Here is a 24020-nt window from a genome sequence, read left to right on the forward strand (position 1 = left end):
GCTAACTGTTAGCTCATCAAGTAACTAGATGATGGTTTCATATTCTTGTCCTTCTCATTTTTATTGTGGTGAGTGACATGTGAGACACGTTTTACAAACGCTCAACACAACTAGTTGCGCCGCTATTTGTGTCCGGCAACAGCTTCTTGATTGGCCGTCGCTCTCTTTCACATCACATTTTCTGCCCAACTCGGTGTTGAGAACACGCAAGTAAATATTGACCAAGTTTAAAACTACGATTGTCGGTCCCACATCACAGAATAATCCCTCATGATAATATTTTAGACATCAGACTGAGCAGTGGGGGGGAAATACTCTACATTCGGCCTGATGATCAGTATCAGAAAATCGTGTTTGATAAGGGAACTATTAAAAATCTCGTTTTAATGGATAGTTGTAGATTACTCCATTAATCAAAAACACATGTCATTACAGTATTTATTGACCCTGCTGTCTTGAAAACATACATGTTACAGTAAGTGCAATTGTAGTCAATTTCATATGACAAAACATGACTTTTGTGTTTCTTTACAATTAAAAAATAAAAATAAAATCAACATCTCTTACATGGACCATATATGGCCCTCTGGAGCATTGGATCCGGCGCACCATGTAGTTATATATAAAAAAAAAAAAAATATATATATATATCCATACAGCTGAGATTTGAACTCCGAACCTCCAAACTGTACATGCTAACCACCTTTTCACCGGCCTGCCCAATTCTAAAAAACAATTTTCGGAAAAATTCCACACATACTCCTTGTATGTAATATACACAAAAAAAATAGGGCTATTTAGTTTTTGGCTGAAATTTCTTGATGAACCTGAGATGGACTAGAACCTTTACAGGTGAACTTCATTTTACCTTCTCAATTTTAATTGCACATGTCCAACTGTTCAATGGGTTATTACTTTTTGCACAAGTTGCTGTTCTCTAACAAAGACGCCCAACGTCAAAACACACCTCACAGCAGGTGTTTGATCCATGAATCGACCATTGGATTTCCATGTTCAATTAGAATTGGTATTTAAAGGGTATTTTTGGTCATGATGTCCACATTTGGACATCATGACACTTAACAGTTGATCAACAGTAACTCACTATTCCGAGGCTTGAAACAGGATGTTCTCAGGTGGAAATGACCACTGAAAGAATAACAGAAAGGCATAGAAGTGGACGTCCTTTCAAACACGTGTTGTAAATTTTCCTGAGAACTACTTGTTGGAGAACAGCAAGTTATACAAAAAGTACTGAAAAGTTGAACATGTACAACCCCAATTCCAATGAAGTTGGGACATTGTGTTAAACATAAATAAAAACAGAATACAATGATTTGCAAATCATGTTCAACCTATACTTAATTGAATACACTACAAAGACAAGATATTTAATGTTCAAACTGATAAACCTGATTGTTTTTAGCAAATAATCATTAACTTATAATTTTATGGCTGCAACACATTCCAAAAAAGCTGGGACAAGGTCATGTTTACCACTGTGTTATATCACCTTTTCTTTTAACAACATTCAATAAACGTTTGGGAACTGACGACACTAATTGTTGAAGCTTTGTAGGTGGAATTCTTTCCCATTCTTGTTTGATGTACAGCTTCAGTTGTCCAACAGTTCGGGGTCTCCGGGAGACAGGTCTGGACTGCAGGCAGGCCAGTCTCGTACCCGCACTCTTTTACTACGAAGCCACGCTGTTGTAACCCGTGCAGAATGTGGTTTGGCATTGTCTTGCTGAAATAAGAAGTATGTACCTTTCAGCATTAATGCTGCCTTCACAGATGTGTAAGTTACCCATGCCATTGGCACTAACAGCCCCATACCATCACAGATGATGGCTTTTGAACTTTGCGTCCATAACTGTCCGGATGGTTCTTTTCCTCTTTGGCCCGGAGGACACGACGTCCACAATTTCCAAAACCAATTTCAAATGTAGACTCGTCAGACCACAGAACACTTCCACTTTGCATCAGTCCGTCTTAGATGAGCTCGGGCCCAGAGAAGCCGGCGGCGTTTCTGGGTGTTGTTGATAAATGGGTTTTGCTTTGTATTGTAGAGTTTCAAGTTGCACTTACGGATGTAGTGCCAAACTGTATTTACTGACATTGGTTTTCTGAAGTGTTCCTGAGCCCACGTGGTTATGTCCTTTCCACATTGATGTCGGTTTTTGATGCGGTGCCGCCTGAGGGATCGAAGGTCATGGGCAGTCAATGTTGGTTTTCGGCCTTGCCGCTTACATGCACTGATTTCTCCAGATTCCTTTTGATGATATTATGGAACGTAAATGATGAAATCCCTAAAGTCCTTGCAATTGTACGTTGAGGAACATTGTCCTTAAACTATTCGACTATTTTCTCACGCACTTCTTCACAAAGAGGTGAACCTCACCCATCTTTGCTTGTGAGTGACTGAGCAATTCAGGGAAGCTCCTTTTATATCCAATCATGGCACCCGCCTGTTCCCAATTAGCCAGTTCACCTGTGGGATGTTCCAAACAGGTGTTTGATGAGCATTCCTCAACTTTCTCAGTCTTCTTTGCCACCTGTCCCAGCTTATTTGGAACGTGTTGCAGCCATAAAATTCCAAGTTAATAATTATTTGCTAAAAACAATAAAGTTTGTCAGTTTGAACATTGAATATCTTGTCTTTGTAGTGTATTCAATTAAATATAGGTTGAACATGATTTGCAAATCATTGTATTCTGTTTTTATTTATGTTTAACACAACGTCCCAATTTCATTGGAATAGGGGTTGTACATTCAAAACTTCAGGAAAGGTCAAGTTGTCTGTAGATTTTCCAGTCATTCAGGTCATGGTACTCCGAAAAGTTTGAATTGAGGCACCTGGACTCCTCTTGTTTGTTGAATACGTTTCGTGTTAAATCAGAAAAAGGCTTTTTCAGTTAACAATTTTCAAGTGTCGAGTCTCCCTATTTGTCTCTGGTGGATGTGTCCACTGGGCTTGGTCACAATTGGGTTGCTGTTGTTGCCAGGCGTGGCTGGTGAATGCCCATCCTGCATACCAACTGATTGTTCACCTGCTTAGTGGCAGAACGACTCGCTGATCTTCTCCCAACCAAGCTATGCATTTCAAATTCATTAACACCCTTGTACAAAGGTTGCTTCACCCAAAGGTCAAAATCCCAAGAAGAAAACTCAGCAAAGTTGTTTATGTAGTGAGGAGTGCAATGACCTTTACATTGGAGAGACTAAGCAACCCTTACACAAACGCATGCCACAACATAGGAGAGCAGTTTCTATGGGTCCAGAGTCAGCAGTTAATTTGCATCTCAAAAATAAGGGCCTCCTTTGAGGATAACAAGTTCTGAATTTGGAGGCCTGCCGGTTTGAAGGTTTGAAGTGGTGTGAAAGAAGCAATCTATGTCAAACTAGAAAGGGCCTCTCATTGGTTTGTGCCATCACTTATAGTCTACTTGCCACAATGTCATGACATTGCCTCATTCCACACGGGGACTGGCCACGAAAAAACTTTAGAGAAGGTCAAATATTAGGTTCACCTGTAAAGGTTATAGTGTATTTAAGTTCATCCTGAAACTTCACCCAATATCCCAAACGTTTTGTGAGTTATGGCTCCCTGCCTCTTATCTTTAAAAAAAAATAATAAAAAATGTGTACGTATCACATCATTTAAACATCGGAGTCCATCTTTGGGTCTTTCCACCTAAAGTGCAGTTTTTTTCTACGGGACAAGTCTTTGGCCCATGGCTCCTTTTCCCTCCAGCAATGTACGTCCACTTAAGTCCATTTCGTGGCCCGTAAGGTACAATCTACACTATTGTACCATTTGGGGTCAAGTAATGACCTCCTAAGGCAACTTTTGTAGCATTTCTCAAGTCTCCATTATGGGCCTAACGCAACAACAGTGTTTTTAACACAAGCGCAACAAGCACCGCCGTGACACCGGCTCTATGGCGTCCCCCGCCACTATTGCTGAGCCGGAGGGCCGTGTCATCCCCGGCCTGGTCGCGTCCTGCCGCCTGGCTGCTGGCCGAGCAGCGCACCAGGGGCAGCTGGTAGGACGTGGCCCGCTTGTCCGGGTGGTCCGGGCTGGAGCCGTCGCTGGGCCGCTGGCCGTTGTAGAGCAGGTAGCGGCCGTTGGCATCGCGCTCCATGCGGAAGAGCTCGTACTCGGTGTGCGGCAGGCGGATGCCCAGGGCCACGCAGCCATTGGTGGCCGTAACGTCCTGCTCCACGCCCAGCTGCCAGGAGCGCTCAGCGCCGCACTCGTCGCCGCTGAACACGTTGAGCAGCGAGGTGGTGGCGAAGTCCATTGGTGTCACTCTCATGTGGTTCACTGCGGGAGAAGAGGATGCGGCGAGATGACGTACCGTAAGTGATATGACCTTCTGAGGCTAAATAGGTTTATATACTGTACTATATGTCCACCAAGGACATTGGAGGGGAATATTGAGTAATAGTGTGCTGATTTGAGTATTTAAGCAAGTTGTTGGGCTATTGTATCATCATATTAGTCCATATTGTATTACTTAATGTGCTTTGTAGCAAATAGATTTTTGACCTTTTAACTTGAAGTCAAACAATCTACATAGTTTCATTTGATTTGTGCGTTTAGTAAGAATGTTTTTTGGGTTTGTATGTTATCATATCAGCCATATTGACAAAATAATCTTCTTTTGCTTTCGGCTTGTCATCCTTTTCCATGAGAGCCTATCTCCTGCATCCTCCTCTCGAACACCAACTGCCCTCATGTCTTCCCTCACGACATCCATCAACCTTCTCTTTGGTCTTCCTCTCGCTCTCTTGCCTGGCAGCTCCATCCTCATCAGCCTTCTACCAATATACTCACTCTCTCTCCTCTGGACGTGTCCAAACCATCGAAGTCTGCTCTCTCTAACTTTGTCTCCAAAACATCGAACCTTGGCTGTCCCTCTGATGAGCTCATTTCTAATTCTATCCAACCTGATCACTCCGAGATCGAACCTCAACATCTTCATTTCCGCCACCTCCAACTCTGCTTCTCGTTTTCTCTTCATTGCCACTGTCTCTAATCCGTACATCATGGCTGGCCTCGTCACTGTTTTATAAACTTTGCCCTTCATCCTCGCAGAGACTCTTCTGTCACATAACACACGTGACACCACCTGATCTCTTCTCCCTGTAGCCTCACTCTTCCCCCACCACTCCTCTCATTCATGCACATATATTCTGTCCTACGTTTTCTAATCTTCATTCCTCTTCTTTCCAGTGCATGCCTCCATCTTTCAAACGGTTCCTCCACCTGCTCCCAGCTTTCACTGCAGATCACAATGTCATCTGCAAACATCATGGTCCACAGGGATTCCAATCTAACCTCATCTGTCAGCCTATCCATCACCACTGCAAACAGGAAGGGGCTCAGGGCTGATCCCTGATGCAGTCTGTCACACCGACAGCACACTTCACCACTGTTCTGCTGCCCTCGTACGTGTCCTGTATTATTCTAACATACTTCTCTGCCACTCCAGACTTCCGCATGCAGTACCACAGTTCCTCTCTGGGTACTCTGTCATAGGCTTTCTCTCGATCTACAAAGACACAATGTAGCTCCTTCTGACCTTCTCTGTACTTTTCCATCAACATCCTCAAGGCAAATAATGCATCTGTGGTCCTCTTTCTAGGCATGAAACTATACTGTTGCTCGCAAATACTCACTTCTGTCCTGAGTCTAGCCTCCACTACTCTTTCCCATAACTCCATTGTGTGGCTCATCAACTTTATTCCTCTATAGTTACCATAGCTCTGCACATCACCCTTGTTCTTAAAAACGGCACCAGTACACTTTTCCTCCATTCCTCAGGCATCTTCTCACGGGCTAGAATTCTATTGAACAAGCTGGTGAAAAACTCCAGCCACCTCTCCTAGTGGCTTCCATGCCTCCACAGGAATGTCATCAGGACCAACTGCCTTTCCCTTTTTCATCCTCTTTAATGCCTTTCTAACTTCCACCTTACTAATCATTGCCACTTCCTGGTCCACCACACTTGCCTCTTCTACTCTCCCTTCTCTCTCATTTTCCTCGTTCATCAACCCCTCAAAGTATTCTTTCCATCTATCTAGCACACTACTGGCACCAGTCAACATATTTCCATCTCTATCCTTAATCACCCTAACCTGCTGTACATCCTTCCCATCTCTATCCCTCTGTCTGGCCAACCTGTATAGATCCTTTTCTCCTTCTTTAGTGTCCAACCTGGCATACATGTCATCATATGCCTCTTGTTTGGCCTTTGCCACCTCTACCTTTGCCCTATGTCGCATCTCAATGTGTTCCTTTCACCTCTCCTCAGTCCTCTCAGTCTCCCTCTTCTTCTTAGCTAACCCTTTTGCTTGTATGATTTCCTGTACTGTGAGGCTCCACCACCAAGTCTCCTTCTCTCCTTTCCTGCCGGAAGATACACCAAGTACTCTCCTGCCTGCCTCTCTGATCACCTTGGCTGCAGTGGTCCAGTCTTCTGGAAGCTCCTCCCGTCCACCGAGAGCCTGTCTCACCTCTTCCCGAAAAGCTGCACAACACTCGTCCTGTCTCAGCTTCCACCACATGGTTCTCTGCTCTGCCTTTGTCTTCCTAATCTTCCTCCCCACCACCAGAGTCATCTTACACACCACCATCCTATGCTGTCGAGCCACACTCTCCCCTACCACTACCTCACAGTCGGTAACCTCCTTCAGTTTACATCGTCTGCACAAGATGTAATCCACCTGCGTGCTTCTACCTCTGTTCTTGTAGGTCACCCTATATTCCTGCCTATTCTGGAAAAAAGTGTTCACTCCAGCCATTTGCATCCTTTTTGCAAAGTCTACCACCATCTGTCCTTCCAAGTTCATTTCCTGGATGCCGTACTTACCCATCACTTCTTCATCACCCCAATGTGCATTACAATCTACACCAATCACGACTCTCTCTCTGTCTGGGATGCTCAGAACTACTTTCTCCTAATCATCATGTCAACCAACTCCCGAGATTTTCCTGTCCATCTAGTCCCAACATTCAAAGTCCCCACATTCAGTTCTAGGCTCTGTGCTTTCCGCTTCTCTTTCTGCCGAAGAACCCACTTTCCACCTTTTCTTCTTCTTCGAATTCGACCCAGAGTAGCTGAATTTCCAACGGCGCCCTGCAGGTTGACAGTGACGGACGTTGTTAACCTGGGCCACGACCGATCCGGTATGGAATTCTTTGGACGAACGCTCATATTTGTTTGGCAAAGTTTAAAGCCGGATGCCCTTCCTGACGCAAACCTCTGCATTTATCCGGGCTTGGGACCGGCGTACAGTTTGCACTGGCTTGTGCCCTCCATAGGCTCATCAAGACCTTTAATTTGAGGTATGACTCAATGTGCTTCATAGTAAATACTTTTTTAAAAAACTATTTATTGGAAGTATTGTGATTTGTGAGTTCCATAAGCATTTTATGGGGGTTAATATATTGACAAAATAATTACATATCTCATAGGACACATTACAACCTTTAATTTGAGGTATGACTCAATGTACTTGGAAGCATTTCTATTTTTGACAAATTGACTTCTGAAGTTCTGTAGCTCAAAAAAATATATTGTGAATAAGGGTTCATTTGACATTACGTCATCATGTTAGGTCACATTGACAAAATGATAGCAGAGGTGGATAATGCTCATCAAGACCAATAATTTAAGGTATATGACTCGGTGATCTTTGCAGCAAATCCATGTTTGACCTTGTCAATGGTTAACTTTGACTTAGGTTATCTCGTTAAGGTCATTGTCAATCGACACCAAAAACATAAGTCAGCGGGCGTCTGCCTTCTACACATCCCCCAAGTTCAAAGGGAAGTAGATGGAAAGTGTGGGAAAATTCAAGGTATTTGGTTTTTCACTTTGCTTTGACTTTTGACTCTGAATCTTTGGCTTGTGAAAATAAATAAGCAGTAAATATGAAGTGTTTCTGTGTCAATTTGTTACCGTGAGAGACTAAAAATGAGCCTTGTTGATAAATTATGACTGCATTCGGGGCAAAATCAGTCAGTCACCTTTGAAGACGAAGTCGGTGCCGCCCATGACACGGGTGGAGTGCAGGCCGCGCGAGTAGCGTCCACGGGCGTAGATGGTGAAGGTGGGATGCTTGCACACTGGGTCGGAGAAATGGTAGTAGTAACCCTCCCACGTGTGGTTGTTGTCGTGGAACAGGAAGTGGCGGGTGAGGAAGAGCACCTCCGGGCGCACCTCGCACCGCTGGCTCGCCCACTGGCCGTACAGGCCCACCGACAGGTCGGCACGCGGCGGAAGGATGGGCGGATGAAACTCGTCCGAGCGGTAGATGATGCGGCAGGCGATGCAGCCGTGCGCGTGGTTCTGGAATGAAAACATGTGGTCAATGTACAACTGCTGCTTTTTACACATACAGAGCAATAATAACAGTCATTCTGGGTTAATTAATTTAAAAGAAATCGAATGCAAACATTTTAAAAAAATATTTAGGTCTGGACTGGAACGGATCAATGGCATTTCCATTCATTTCAATGAGGAAAGATGATTTGCGATTTGAGCATTTTGAGTTACGACCTTGGTCACGGAACCAGTTAAACTCGTGTCTCAAGGCACCCTTGTATTTATTTGGTGATGGTTTGATTTTTCCCAACTTATGTGGTGGAATTTTCCAGAACAACTTAATTGTACCACCTTTGGGGCGTTCCACTTGGAGGGTGTGTGTTTTGTGAGATGTTGAACAACAGTGTTAGAAAAAGAATGGATGGCTCCCTGAGGAGGACTTAAAACAAGATTTGTTGTTCTTAAAAACAAGGAACATTGCTCATGAATCGTGTTGCAATACAAACCACCAGAAAGTATTCTCATTTGTCCAAAAGGACAAAGTCACTATTTCAGCATCGCTTTGTGGTGAACATGTTCAAATGACCAAATAAAGCGGCAGCGAGGCCACAATGGAGTACATTTTGGCAGGACTCTTCTGCCTTTGGGGGGGGTATTCCCACCATATTTGAGCCGGAGACGATGTTGTCAAGCGCACCTCTCATGTGGTGAACGAAGAATTCCAGCCTTCACGGTGCCTGAGGACTGCACTTGTCTATGCAGACCCTTTAGAAGCTTCAAGCGGCACATCATGAAGGAATCAAAGCGTATAAAAATGTGAAGTCCACAAAAAAAAATAAAGGAAAAAAAACATTGCAAACAAAATATCACATGAAGTAAACAAATAAAATAACTACCCCAAAAAACAAAGGTTAAAAAAAACAAATATCAAATAAGAACGTCCCAAAAATAAAGGTCCCGACATTGAAAACACCGTTACAAAAGATCAAGTAAAAAATATCTGAAATGAAGGAAACAACAATGTTAAAAAGAAATCTTCAAAGGAACGCCATAAAAATCTGTTGCAACAAACAAACAAAATAAATGAAGGGAAAAAAAACAATTTACACAAAAATGAAGGTATTAAAAATCACTGAAAAATTAAGGAAATAGCATGAAAAAAGGAAGTCATATAACAATGAAGGAAACAAAATCTCCCCAATATTAGGGTAATATTAAAAATTAAGGCAACAGCATTGAAAACAAAATCTAAACAACATAGAAAGTATAAAACTACGTCACAAAAAAATAAAAAATGAAGGAACATCAAGTGGAAAAAATTTAAACCCACAACATCAAAAAAGTCAGAAAACAAAAAAGTCACAAAAATATTAAGGTCATAATATCGAAAATGGAGTCAGTGAAAAATTAAAGAATTTATAAAACACAAATGTCACAAAAACGAAGGAAACAATATAAAAAGTCAAAAGATGGAAGTTAAAAATGAAACAAACATCTGACATTAGAGAAAATGAAGGAATCAACATCAAAAGCAGTCACAAAAACATAAAAAAACAGTCTGGAAAAAATGAAGGTAGTAGCGTCAACATCATAAAAAAATGGATGGAACATGAAAAATTAAATCTAAAAAGAAGCAAAGGACATCAAAACAGTTTCACAAAAGGAAACAACATCAAAAACAAAATCGCTCCTAAATTAAGAAAAAAAATCCCCCAAAATAAAGGAAACATCAAAAAACAGTTTGGAAAAAAAGAATGCAACATCAAAAGTAAAATCACCAAAAACAAAATCCAAACACTCACAGAAAATGAAGATAACATTAACAGTAAAGTCACAAAAAAATGAAGGTAACATCTACATACAATAAAGTCACTGAAAAATTATGTTTTTGATGTTTTCTTACAGCGGCACGGTGAGAGACTGGTTAGCAAATCTGCCTCACAGTTCTGGGGACCGGGGTTCAAATCCCCAGCCCCGCCTGTGTGGAGTTTGCACGTTCTCCCCGTGCCTGCGTGGGTTTTCTCCGGGCTCTCCGGTTTCCTCCCACATCCCAAAAACATGCGTGGTAGGTTAATTGAAGACTCTAAATTGCCCGTAGGTGTAAATGTGAGTGCGAATGGTTGTTTGTTTGTATGTGCCCTGCGATTGGCTGGCAACCAGTTCAGGGTGTGCCCCGCCTCCTGCCCGATGATAGCTGGGATCGGCTCCAGCTCGCCCGCGACCCTAGTGAGGAGAAGCGGCTCAGAAAATGGATGGATGGATGTTTTCTTATATTTTCAGCGACTTTGTTTTTGATGTTGCATTCATTTTTGGACAATTAAAAAAATGACATTACAGAGAATGGAAGCAATACCAATATATAATAATATCAAAAACAAAGTCGGAAAGATGTGGGACACACCATCATAAGTCTCAAAAAATTAAGGTAACATCTTAAAGTCATAAAAAATTAATAAAAACGACCATCACAAAAAAAAAAACCTAAGGGGGCAAAATCAAATCCCCCCTCCCCAAAGGAAAGTATTTTTTTTATTTTTCCTTATATGGGGGTGGGTAATTTTTTGATGTTGTTTCCTTCCATTTTTTTGTGACTTTGTTTCAGATATTACAATTGTATTTGGGGGAATTTACCATCAAAAACGACATTAGAGAAAATGTAGTAAACAACATCAAACACATTCAAAGTTTATTTGCGTGAAAGGTAACATCGACAGCGAAATCTCCCAAAAGTGAATGAGACAAGAACGAATTCTAAAAAGGAAAAGAAGGAAACGACATCGCAACTAAATCACTGAAAAACAAAGGGAACAACTCGAAAGCCCGTGTGTGCAATGTGAGCGGAACTGACCTTAGCGTTCTGCAGGGGCGTCTGGTAGCTGGAGGGCTTGTAGTAGAGCCTCTGCGCGGGGTCCGTGTGGACGTCCCCGAGGAAGAGCTCCTCTACCAGGTGATCTGGGTTGTGGTGCGTGTATTGCTTCTCTACCCGCAGCAGCTGCAGCTCGTGCATGGCGAAGTTGAGCTCCCTGGAGCAGTTGTAGCCTCCCTCCTCGCTCCACAGCTCGTAGGGGACGTCGGGTTCCCAGGGGCCCCTGACGGCTCCCCTGCAGCTCCGGTTCAGCCTCTGACTCAGCTCTTCGGCCACGCCGGCCCCGTGACACGTGATCTGGACCCGGTGGAGGTGGTACTCGGCCTCGGTGCCGCCCCGAATGATCCAGGAGGCCTGGCGTAGGCGCAAGCGCCCCCGGACCAGCAGGGTGTAGGTGGGCCTTGTGCAGTGGTTGTCCTCGTAGTAGAACTGGTGGGCCTGGAAGGTGTTGTTGGCATGGAAGCGATAGGAGCGCGTCAGGAACTCCGGACCGGGTCTCACCTCGCAGCTGAAATGGAACAAACTTTCACGGGCTGAAGAATCCGGACGCGGCGTAAGAACCGAGGAAGACCGACCTGGTGGACACCCAGTGACCCTCCACGTTTGGGGGCATCTGCACGGTGATGCGGGCCCCGTCGTGTAGGTGCTTCAACATGTGGTGGCACATGTGGGAATCCTTGACCGAGCGGCCGTAGGTTTTCTCCAAAGAGAGGTGACGGGACCGCTCCTCCACAGAGAAACATGCCGACAAACCTGCAGAACCAACAAAAACAACACAATCTGCTTTGGCTGAAATTCAGTGTTTGGGTTAGTGGTTAGTTTTTGGTTAGGGTCGAAGGCTAGTTTTAGGGTTATAGGTTGTATTAGGGTTTGGATTTAGGGGACTTGGGGCCAGTTTTAGGGTCACGGGTTGGGGTTAGCTCAAAGGACGAGGCTCTACCTTAGAACTAAAAATGTGAAACTAGAATTGAATGTGAATGTGTGCATGAATGGTTGTTTCTTTCTATGTGCCCTGCGACTGGCTGGCGACCAGTTCAGGGTGTAGCCCGCCTCTCGCCTCTCGATAGCTGGGATAGCCTCCAGCACGCCCGCGACCCTTGTGAGGATAAACCGGTACAGAAAATGGATGGATGGATAGATGGAGTTAGTTTAGAGGGTTTAGAGGTTCGGTTAGGGCTCGTTTTAGGGTTACGGGTTGCATATATGAGGGTAAGGGTAGGTTAAAGGTTCCAATTCAGATAGTCTTGGGATTGGGAGACTAGGTGGTGTTAGTTTATGGGTTAGTTTTCGGGTTATGGGTTGTTTTAGGTTTTCGTTTTAAATGAATTATGTTATAGGTTAGGGCTAGTTTTAGGGTCATGGGTTGATGTTAGTTAGGTTTGGGTTATTAAAAAGGTTGCAGGCAGGTTAACAGCTAGGCGTTAACAGCTATGGTTATGTTTTTCTGTTAAATTTTAATTTGTGTTAGTGTTGGGCATTAGGGCTCATTACAGTGTTAGAGTTTTACAGTGATTAGGTTGCGGTTAGGGTTAGCTGTTAAGTTTGCCGTAATGTTAGCGTTAGGTGTTAGTTTTAAGGTTTAGGGAGGTAGGTTAGTGCTAGTTTTAGTGTTACTGGTTGTAGGTTAGGCTAGTTTTATGAGTTGGAAGTTTTTGACTGTTTTATGCTTATGGTTTGTGTTAGGTTTGGAGTAATTTAAGGGTTTGGGTTTTAGCAGTTAGAGGGTTAAGATTAGCTTTAGTTCTAGGGTCGTAGGTTAGGGCATTAGAGTGATGGTAGAGTTGCGTCGGGGTTAGAAGTTAGGGGTTAGCGTTGAGTTTACTTTTAGGGTTCGGAATGATGGGCGCGTTGTAGCGTTTGGAGTTGATTTAGTGTTCAAGGATCTAAACAAATAAAAATACAAGTAAAAATAAAAGTTCACTGCAGCAGCAAGGAATCGAAGACATTTTGAAACATTACGGAGAAACCTTAAAAGTTCCTCCATGAGGTTTACATTCTCTCCAAGCATGAGCCCATGAAGCAGCAAATGGACAAATGGAAAGAAATAAAGATGATAGATGAGCTCCACTCAAGTGAATAGGAATCAAAGGTTCTGTAGGATTCATTTTATTTTTTTATTTTTTATTATTATTTTTTTTTACATCTACTGTACCCACACTAAAAGTGATTTGAGTCTTTTCAGACAATTGTTTGGGGAGCAAGCTTACACCAAAAGTCATGTTAATCCTTTTTGCATGGGAGAATCGAGCCTCTTGGGAGACTTCCTTGTCACGTCACATGTTCCCAGCCTTAACCTTAAGCTAGGTTGACCCGGCTACATGTTAGCATTTAGTAACATCAGGTTTTAGGCTCTCGCAAGGATCCTCAAAAATCTGTTAGCCCCCCCCCCCACCCTTATCCCCCCACCCTTAACCTTATGTGGGTCCATGTTGGCATTACTAATTACAAACACCCTTATGCTTGCGTTGTAAGGCTAGGTAGCTACATGTTAGCAGTACAATGTCAGGGTCTCGCCAACTTCGAAGGCACCTCCCGTTTTTATAGGGACTATGTACACACGTCACATGGTGATGCTAGGGGGCTACATGTTAGCATTACATTATTTTAATGTTTTACCAACTTCTAAGGCACCTTAAAACCCTGTTTTAGCCTACGATAAACGGTACAATTTAGCCTTTCTGGTGGCATCCCGTTCCCGCACTTACCCGTGTGTTACAATGCTAGGTAGCTACATATGCTAGCATTAACAATGAGTAAGAGTATTAAATTCCCCGCAAAGGTTTAAAATGCTGTTAGATGTTCACGAGTTAAAAAAGAAAAAAAAAAAAAAAAGCCTAATTAAATAGGAGGTAATGATTAAAAAGTGGCTAGCGTAGCTTTAATTTTTTTTCTGAGATTAGCGCAGTCATTGGTGCAACGACGACAATCATTTGACTTGGCTCTGAGCTCTCTAAATGTCTTTCTCGAAATCAAAGCGCCCACAAGACTCCCACAGCTCAGAAAGCACACACATCATTGCCAGCTGGCTCCAAACCGCTGAGTGGTGAGGTAACGTCAGCGCAGACCCCGACAAGAAGCGCAAACGCTGCAACCCCAGACAAAGAACTCAACAACTCCCACTTGTGCGCCTCAAAACATCCCAATATGCGATTGATTTCACATGGAAAAATACTATAATGGAATCCAGGAAGTAAGTGTTTGACAATGCTGACAGGGCTAATGCTAGGCCTACAACAACAAAAATAAAGACACAATTTTCCCTCAAAAAGATGAAATGCTCTTTTCTTAAAAAACATTCTGAATTCATTTTTGTAAAATTCTGACTTTATTCTTGAGAAAACTAAACTTATGTTTCCTTTTTCTCGAAAAACAAACTTATATTCATACAATTGTATCTTTCTTCGACAAAATATATATGTTCATAGACATGTCTTTTTCTTGAAAAATATCACTTTTTTCTAAAACCTTATACATACATTTTTTATATGCAATATATATCTGCATTCGTAAATCTACAGCTCTTTACTTGAAAGAAAATTCACTCAGAAAATTATGACTATTCTTATAAAATAACTTTGAATGAAAATACTTTGGAAAATTACGACTTTATTTCCTAAAAATTACTTTATTATTATTAGTTATATATATTATAGTTATTTTTATAAATTATCTTAAAATTATTGCTTTTTTTCTAAAGAGAATGTATATTTTAATTTTCTTAAAATTACAACTTTTTTTCTTAAACAAAATTATGAATTTAATCTTATAAAATTACCACTTTTTTTCCATATAAATCAATGCTTTTTTGCAAAGATATTTGTTCTTCTAAAATTACAACTTTACTCTTTGAAGATCACCTTTTTTTCCTTTCTTTTTTTAAAGCAACTATTTCCATACAATTATAAATTCACCCTCTCAAAATTAAGACTTTTAATCGAAAGAGAATTTTACTTTTTCCTCATAAAAATGTATTCTCAGACAATTGCAACACTATTCACATAAAATGAAGCCTTAAAAAAAATTATAATTTTGCTCTCAAAATGCTAACATCTTTTTCTTAAATTACACATTCCACCCCCCCCCCCACTCCTCCCAAAAAGGTATTCTCATCAGACTACAACTGTTTTACTTGAAAAAACAACTACCATCAAAATGGTTTTATTCTTGTAAAATAAAAATAAAAAATTCTCCCCCAAAACATTATTCTCATAAAATGTCATAAAATTATCACTTCCATTCTCTTTTCCCCCTTTGAAAATCTAACCATGTTCTTATAAAGAATTAATGACTGTGACTCCTTGTAAAATGACACGTCATAAAATTAGCACATCAAAAAGAAAAGCCTGTCCATTAAGAATCCATTTACTTTGATGTTCTACATCAATAAATATCCTTTTTTTAAGCGTATCGGAGCAAGCTGACCCGAGTTTGTTTTGCACACGCTTTCCATTATGTGATGTCCTTGAAGGCATCGCAGCGCTGACTGACTTCCTAGCGTCAAAGCAACAGAATTGGCGCGTTTGCCCCATAAAAGTGTGTTAATAACAGTGAGTGATGGAGGCTCGGAAAGCGAAAAGCTACTATTTCACATGTGCCTCCTCACATTATCAACTCGTCTCTCATTGGCCAGTCGTCCGTCATCGAGTCAAGTACGAGCAGAAGACACTCACTTCTTCTTCAAGTCTCTCCCCCCACAACAAAGTCTTCTTTTATCTTTTAAGAGCAAAAGTCCCACAATACACTGCTGCTCACGTTCAGACAGCCCCCGGCGACATTTTTTATTGACTTCAAACGTCCCACATCACTAGCAGAAGCCCCCTCCCACCCCACTTACCCACCAGAAAAAGGACTTTCATGAGGCCGCCATGCCAACAGGTGCTCGCTTCTTTCAAAACAGCCACAAAATGAAAGCAAATAAAATCATTATGGCAAAGTAGATTTGGACAGGTAGTTTGTAGTTTCAACATTTTAAACATATTTCAAAATATATCCCAGCAACTAAGGATTTTTTTTGTGACAAAATTCAATCGTCAGTCCAGAATTGATCTAAGACGGGGGGTCAGCAACCTTTTTGAAACTGAGAGTTGCTTTTTGGTTACGATGCGAAAGGCTATCAGTTTGATACACACTGAAATCAATTTGATCAAAATACCTTTAAATATATGCTATTATTAATAACTACTAATGTTAATTTATGTGAAGACTGATCATAATAATTTCTCACTGAGGCTAGGAAATATACGTATCACTATGCAACACTTGTAGGCAAATCAAAAGGGATGAGAGAACAATGGGCACAACAACAGCTCTATCAATAACAATAATCGTCCCATTTCTATAAATCTCTGCCAGTGTTTATATTTTCAAATGATCACTTCTGCAACATTCCTAGGAAATCGCAATGTCCCATCACCAGTAAGCAATTAAACAAAAATAGGCCCGCACGCTACTCATGCGTTCCTTGGAGGCCGGCACCAGGTTGGTGACCCCTGATCTAAAATAACAAGTATGTGTTAATATATTTTTTTTTAATTATTGAAAAAATACTCATGTACACTTGTAAAATTACAGAAAAAATATTTTAAGACATTTTCTTGAAAGATATTTTTTTTAAAATACAGAAATACCTAAGATGAGTGTTTTTAATAATAATAATTTAAAAAAAACTCACACAAGCCGACATTTTTTCTTTAAAAATAAAACCTTTGCCTCTCAAAAATACTCATTACGCTCTCAAAAGTATACATTTATTGTTGGAGAATTAAAAACAATAAAATGGATTCTAAAAAAAATATGTTCCAGATTTGGCATTGGTGGAGGTCCATTATTGTTGATTTTGCATATAAAACAAAGTAAAATATACTATCTATCTATCTATCTATCTATCTATCTATCTATCTATCTATCTATCTATCTATCTATCTATCTATCTGTGTCTGTCTATCTGTCTGTCGTATTGATCTGTAATATGACACACACACAAAGTTGGATTACCTAAACAGGAGGAAATGATGAAAAGTAAAGCCGGGTCCATTCCGTGTCCAGAAGCAACTTGATCCACTTTTTTTGATCAACTCCTTTCTACTTTTTTTCCCCCACAAGGTCCGTGTTTGCTTCTTCCTTCCAGGTGAAAAAGGTGCTAGAACACAATAACATGGATGTTACTTTTTTTTAGAAAAAAAAAAAAAAAAAAAAAAAAAAAAGCAAGTGAAGTTTGCTGAGAGGAGAGGAGAGTCTGTGTGGACCGATGTGCTGAGCTGAGCAAACTCTTCAGTGTTGGAGATTGTTGAACTTGCAGCCTGCCTGCATTCCTCATGGGCGCGGAAAGGCTTGTGGGTGTTTCCTCCATGTGAAAATGAGATGCAAATCAGCAGGAACACATTATCAGGGTGAAGTAATATTTGGTCCTTTTGGCGTTTAACTGATTTTAATAAAATCTTGGGGGTAGTATACAAATCTCCTATGTATACTGGTAGGGAAGTAGTACATGTTGGTGCCTTTCATGCAGACATGCATGTGTTCGATTCCTGGCCGGTGCCCCGGTACCAAGCTAATGCTGGATAAAAGAAAAGAAAAATAAAGGTCAGTTGCGTCAGAATGGTCATTAGAAAGCATGAGAAAAGGTGCAAATTAAATTTTAAGTGAGTGACTCGCTGTGGTGGCCCCTGATGGGACAAGCAGAAAGTGACATAAAATACATACATATTTTTATTACTTTACTCTTTTTATATTACTTTACTCTTTTAAAAGTAACTTTTTTTTTGTACTAGTTTCTCTTTTGAAAAATTATATATTTTTCCCATAAACTACATCTGTTATTAAAATCATATGACTTTATTCTCATAATGACTTTTTTTTCTCAGTTAAAAATTAGGACTGTTTTTTCCTTCTTTTAAAATTATGACATCAGATTTTTTTTCATAAATATTTTTTTTTTTCTGTAAAATAACTCTTACATTACTTTTTTTATTCTCCAAAAACATTTTTTTTTCCCTCCAACATATTGAATGTGGCTTTTTCCCAGCACAAATTACAAATATTCCATTCAATTACATCTTTTTTTCCCCAAAAAACCTTTCCAGTAAAATTATATTATTTTTTTCATACATTTATAATAAATTAATAATACATATACAATAAAAAATGTAATTACAAAATTTAATTTCCCCCTATAACAGCAACTTTAAAATAAAATTACCACTGCAGATAACCTTTTTCCTTAAAACATGTAAGGAAAAAAAGTATTTTCATCAAAATCACATCTTTATTTGTGTAAAATTCCATCTTTTTTCCTCTCTCCAAACATACTTAATTCTGGTAAAGTAGCAACAACTACTTTACCAGAATTAAGTTTCCCCCCCCCCTCTTTTCATGGTGGCCCTAATTCTCCGTGGCACCGGACACCAAGCTGCTTTCCTTGATTGCATTTATGTTCCCAATGTGAATTCTGAGCAAATAAAAAAAAAAAGTTGTTCCCGGGTTGATCTGATAATCCTAATCTTCCTTAATAATTCATCGCTATTATTTGGAGCTTTGAAGCGGTCCGCTCTGTGCTCTTTCTCCTCTAATCCGGGATCCCTGCTCTGGCACAGTGGGTGCGCCGTCCTCCCTCCTCCCCCCGTCCTCTTCTTCCTCCTCTTTCAGGTCCCCGGAAAAAAACTGGGATGCGGACAAACACCCTGATGGGATTTGCAAGGAGGCCGGAAGGGGCATTCATGACGGGACCAAAGTGGGAGTCTTGTTCTTGTGTGTTGACCCCTGCACAGTCGCAGCATCACTGCATCCTCTTTGTGCGGCAAAGAAAAAAAAAACCAAAAACTTCATTTTGCTATCAAGTCACCGTGATAATTCAGGAAACTTGTTTTTCCCGTCCTCAAAATCGTCACGGAAGACTTTTTTTGGGGGGGCCATTTCTGATGAAAACCTTCTGCCACCCTGTTGTGGTAAAAGCAAATAGGTGACATTTTTGTAAACATCAAAGACCATTTTTGAGCCTTCACTAAAGGTGACATTTTTTTCACGAAACATTGAAAGGTTTTTCACAATAAGAGTATTCAGAGTCTTCACTGAACGCAACATCCATCCATTTTCTACCGCTTATCCGAGGTCGGGTCGCGGGGGCAGTAGCTTTAGTAGGGACGCCCAGACTTCCCTCTCCCCAGCCACTTCATCCAGCTCTTCCGGGGGGATCCCGAGACGTTCCCAGGCCCGCCGAAGGATGTAGTCTCTCCAGCGTGTCCTGGGTCTCCTTCCGGTGGGACGTGCCTGGAACACCTCACCAGGGAAGCGTCCGGGAGGCATCCAAATCAGATGCCCCAGCCACCTCATCTGGCTCCTCTCGATGTGGAGGAGCAGCGGCTCTACTCTGAGACCTTCTCACCCTATCTCTAAGGGAGAGCACGGACACCCTGCGGAGGAAACTCATTTCGGCCGCATGTATCCAGGATCTTGTTCTTTCGGTCACGACCCACAGCTCGTGACCATAGGTGAGGGTAGGAACGTAGATCGACCGGTAAATCAAGAGCTTCGCCTTTCGGCTTAGCTCCATCATTACCACAACGGATCGATACAAAGTCCGCATCACTGAAGACGCTGCACCGATCCGCCTGTCCCACAGGCCAAAAAGGCCCGATAGGACTCCTTCTTCAGCTTGACGGCATCCCGTTGGTAGACACCAATCTGATCGGGGGGGCCGTTCCTCCCAATCACGCCCTTCCAGGTCTCACTGTCATTGCCCACGTGAGCATTGAAGTCTCCCAGAACGATGGAGTCCCCAGCGGGAGCGCTCTCCAGCACCCCCTCCAAGGACTCCAAAAAGGGTGGGTACTCTGAACTGCTGTGTGGTGCATAGGCACAAACAACAGTCAGGACCCGTCCCCCCACCCGAAGGCGGAGAGAGGCTACCCTCTCGTCCACCGGGGTGAACCCCAACGTACATGCGTCAAGCCGGGGAGCAATAAGTATACCCACACCTGCTCGGAACCTCTCACTGTGGGCAACTCCAGAGTGGAAGAGAGTCCAACCCCTCTCGAGAGGACTGGTACCAGAGCCCGAGCTGTGCATGGAGGGGAGTCCGACTATATCTAGTCGGAACTTCTCGACCTCACACACCAGCTCGGGGTTCTTCCTTGCCAAAGAGGTGACATTCCACGTCCCTAGAGCCAGCTTCTGTAGCCGGGGATCGGATCGCCAAGGTCCCCGCCTTCGGCCACCGCCCAGCTCGCACTGCACCCGACCCCTATGGCCCCTCCCACAGGTGGTGAGCCCATGGGAAGGGGGACCCACGTTACCCCACCTCCAGGCCTGGCTCCAGAGGGGGGCCCCGATGACCCGCGTCCGGGGAAGGGAAACCTGAGTCCATTTTTTGTCGTCATCATAAGGGGTCTTTGAGCCGTGCTTTGTCTGGTCCCTCACCTAGGACCTGTTTGCCATGGGTGACCCTGCCAGGGGCATAAAGCCCCAGACAACTTAGCTCCTAGGATCATTGGGACACACAAACCCCTCCACCACGATAAGGTGACGGCTCAAGGAGGAGACGCAACATACATGTTTTGATAAACATCAAAGACAATTTTGCATCTTGATTTAACTTTACATGTTTTCTAAACATCAAAAACAATTAGAGTCTTCTGAAGTCTTTATCTGTAAAACACTGAATATTTTTTGGGCGTCGTCAATCAACCTAACATACTTTTCTGTAAACATCGACAATTTTGCGTCTTCAATGGGCTTTGCGTACATTTACATGAACATCAAAGAAAATGTTGCGCCTTCAGTGAACTTAACGTACTTCTCGTTAAAACAAGAAATGTTGCACAAACCGAGTGTCGTTTTCCTAAACTTTGAGGTCAATTCGGAGCGTTCGCTGAGGCCGACTCACTTTACGTGTTTTGGTAAACGCTGAAAACGAGTTTGTGACTGTGTGTCCCTGATTTAATCCACGTTGCGCAGCTCTGCTCGAGCTATCTGTTTTGTGTTTTGCTTCCGGTGACGGTTCCCCGAGGATCTTTGTGTCATCGGAGAAAGGCCGGCCGGGTGAGGAGGGAGCGGCCCGGCGCACTCAGCGCAAAATTCCCACTGAGTCAGGAAGACTAAATGTGTTCTTTCAACTGTTTATTACAGTAAATGAGACCTTTGCGAAAGTCCCACCAAGCCAAAAATGCCAGCATGGATCTATGAAGCAAATATTTAGCTCAACTTCCTTTCAAATAAGAAACATCCATCCAATGGGAATGGAAATGATCTATCCCCGGGTCAAACTCGCTATTGTAAAACCGACATAGACTGTACTGACAATGCTTTAAATAGTCATGCAAGTGTAAAAAGAAGTTAACCACTGTACAACATAAAAACAATAAAGTCAAGCTTAACTTCGATAACCAGTGGTGATGGTTAAGGAAGGGAATCACAGGATTTCCTGGACGATTCGTTTTATTTAAACTATTATACCAAAAAAATGTTCTTGACATTTTTTTTTACTCTTGTAAAATTTACTTTTTTCCCATGAACAGTACAGTTTCTCTTGTAAAATTACAACTTTGTTTTCATAAAATGAATAAAACTGTCTCCTAAAAGGCTAACTTTTTGTTTTTTAAAAAAAAAGACTATTATTGCAAAATTATCTTTCTCAATGATGTCCAACTTTATTTTTTGTAAAATTTTGGCTCCACACTGGGAAGGAAGAAAAAGTATTTTTCTAATTCTTAAAATTACCAATTACTTTTTCATGAAAAAATTACTTTATTCTCACGAAATTATAACCTTTTTTATTATAATTTTCTTTTGTAAAATTATGACTTTATTGAGAAATTTTATAACACTATCTATGCTCATAAAATTAATGATTTTTATACTAATGAAACGACAACCTTTTATTTTTGAGAAATTACGACTTAGTTCTCACAAACCTTCGACTTTTCAATATCACAACTTTATGCTGAAAAAAAATGAAAAATACATGTATTTAGTAATGTTGCAATTTTTCATGGAAAGGAAATCCCCTTTATTTTCACAAAATTACAGCTTTTCCCCACAAAATATAACTAATCCATTAAAATTATGATTATTCTCATAAAATAAAATTTGGGGGGAAAATGTTTTTCCTCAAAATGTAAATTATGTTTGCTTTATCCTTAGCTCTTAAGTTACTATCATGGGTTAAGACTCTTTGGGCCCCAGGACAAAGCCTTGAGGTGCGCCATGTAAAACAAAATGGTTTTGTATGGCGACGTGCCACGCAAAACAAAATTTGCATGTCGCTTCACTACCACACTCTCCTTTGTTACACAATGATACTTTAGACTCCATAATGTGTCCGTTTGAACAAAAATCTACTCTTGGGCCACATTATGACGTTACACAGCTGTTTTAAAAAAAAAAAAAAAAAAAACACTAAAGCGATCCTTGCGGTTATGTAAACCGCTTCAAACATGTTTGCACATTTGTTCCTTTTCCCACCAGACACGAAACCCCACAGCCAAACGGCCGTACGTGCTTTCGTAAACATCAATAACAATTTTCAGTGAACCTAAGTAAGGTTTTCATGAATATCAAAGAGCATTATTTTTTTCAGTGAACACATTACTGACAGACAATTTAGCGTCTTCAAAGAACCTTTTTACGTAACGTTGAAAACAAGTCTTTAGTGACCTGAACGTACGTGTTTTCGTAAACTCCAGACAGTTTTGAGTACTCAAGCTAACATGCTTTTCGAATAAACATCAAAAACAATTTAGTGTTTTCAATTAACCTCTTTTTTTAATTCAGTAATTCTTGAAGCTTTGTAGGTGGAATTATTTCCCATTCTTGCTTGTGTACAGCTTCAGCTGTTCAACAGTCCGGGGTCTCTGTTGTCGTATTTTACGCTACATAATGCGCCACACATTTTCAATGGTGGACAGGTCTGGAATGCAGGCAGGCCATTCTAGTACCCACACTCTTTTACTACGAAGCCACGCTGTTGTAACGTGCAGAATGTGGTTTGGCATTGTCTTGTTGAAATAAGCAGGGATGTCCATCAAAAAGACGTTGCTTGGATGGCAGCATATGTTTCTCCAAAACCTCTATGTACCTTTCACCATTAATTGTGCCTTCACAGATGTGTAAGTTACCCATGCCACTGGCACTAACACAGTCCCATACCATCACAGATGGTGGCTTTTGAACTTTGCGTCCATAACAGTCCGGATGGTTCTTTTCCTCTTTGGCCTGGAGGACACAACGTCCACAATTTCCCAAAACAATTTGAAATGTGGACTCGTCGGACCACATAACACGTTTCCACCTTGCATCAGTCCGTCTTAGATGAGTTCGGGCCCAGAGAAGCCGGTGGCGTTTCTGGGTGTTGTTGATAAATGGCTTTTGCTTTGCATAGTAGAGTTTAAAGTTGCACTTACGGATGTAGCGCCGAACTGTATTTACTGACATTGGTTTTCTGAAGTGTTCCTGAGCCCATGTGGTGATATCATTTACACATCGATGTCGGTTTTTGATGCAGTGCCGCCTGAGGGATCGAAGGTCACAGGCATTCAATGTTGGTTTTCGGCCTTGCCGCTTACATGCAGTGATTTCTCCAGATTCTCTGAACCTTTTGATGATATTATGGACCGTAGATTATGAAAACACTAAATTCCTTGCAATTGTACGTTGAGGAACATTGTCCTTAAACTGTTCGACTATTTTCTCACGCACGTTTTCACAAAGAGGTGAACCTCGCCCCATCTTTGCTTGTGAATGACTGAGCAATTCATCTCATCCTTTTATACCCAATCATGGCACCCACCTGTTCCCAATTAGCCTGTTCACCTGTGGGATGTTCC

General features: G+C 41.6%; 1 protein-coding gene across 1 annotated transcript; it reads right to left on the reverse strand.

The window, feature by feature from the left end:
- Positions 1-424: 424 nt before the first annotated feature.
- Positions 425-17396, reverse strand: LOC133488727 (protein APCDD1-like). Its single transcript, XM_061796972.1, has 5 exons — positions 17197-17396; positions 11778-11955; positions 11185-11710; positions 8039-8360; positions 425-4327 (listed from the first exon to the last, which is right to left on the reverse strand). The coding sequence occupies exons 1-5, from the start codon at positions 17234-17236 to the stop codon at positions 3882-3884; spliced, it is 1512 nt and encodes a 503-aa protein (XP_061652956.1). The 5' UTR covers positions 17237-17396; the 3' UTR covers positions 425-3881.
- Positions 17397-24020: the final 6624 nt, after the last annotated feature.

This window comes from Phyllopteryx taeniolatus, chromosome 14 (genome assembly GCF_024500385.1).
Source record: "Phyllopteryx taeniolatus isolate TA_2022b chromosome 14, UOR_Ptae_1.2, whole genome shotgun sequence".
NCBI lineage: Eukaryota > Metazoa > Chordata > Actinopteri > Syngnathiformes > Syngnathidae > Phyllopteryx > Phyllopteryx taeniolatus.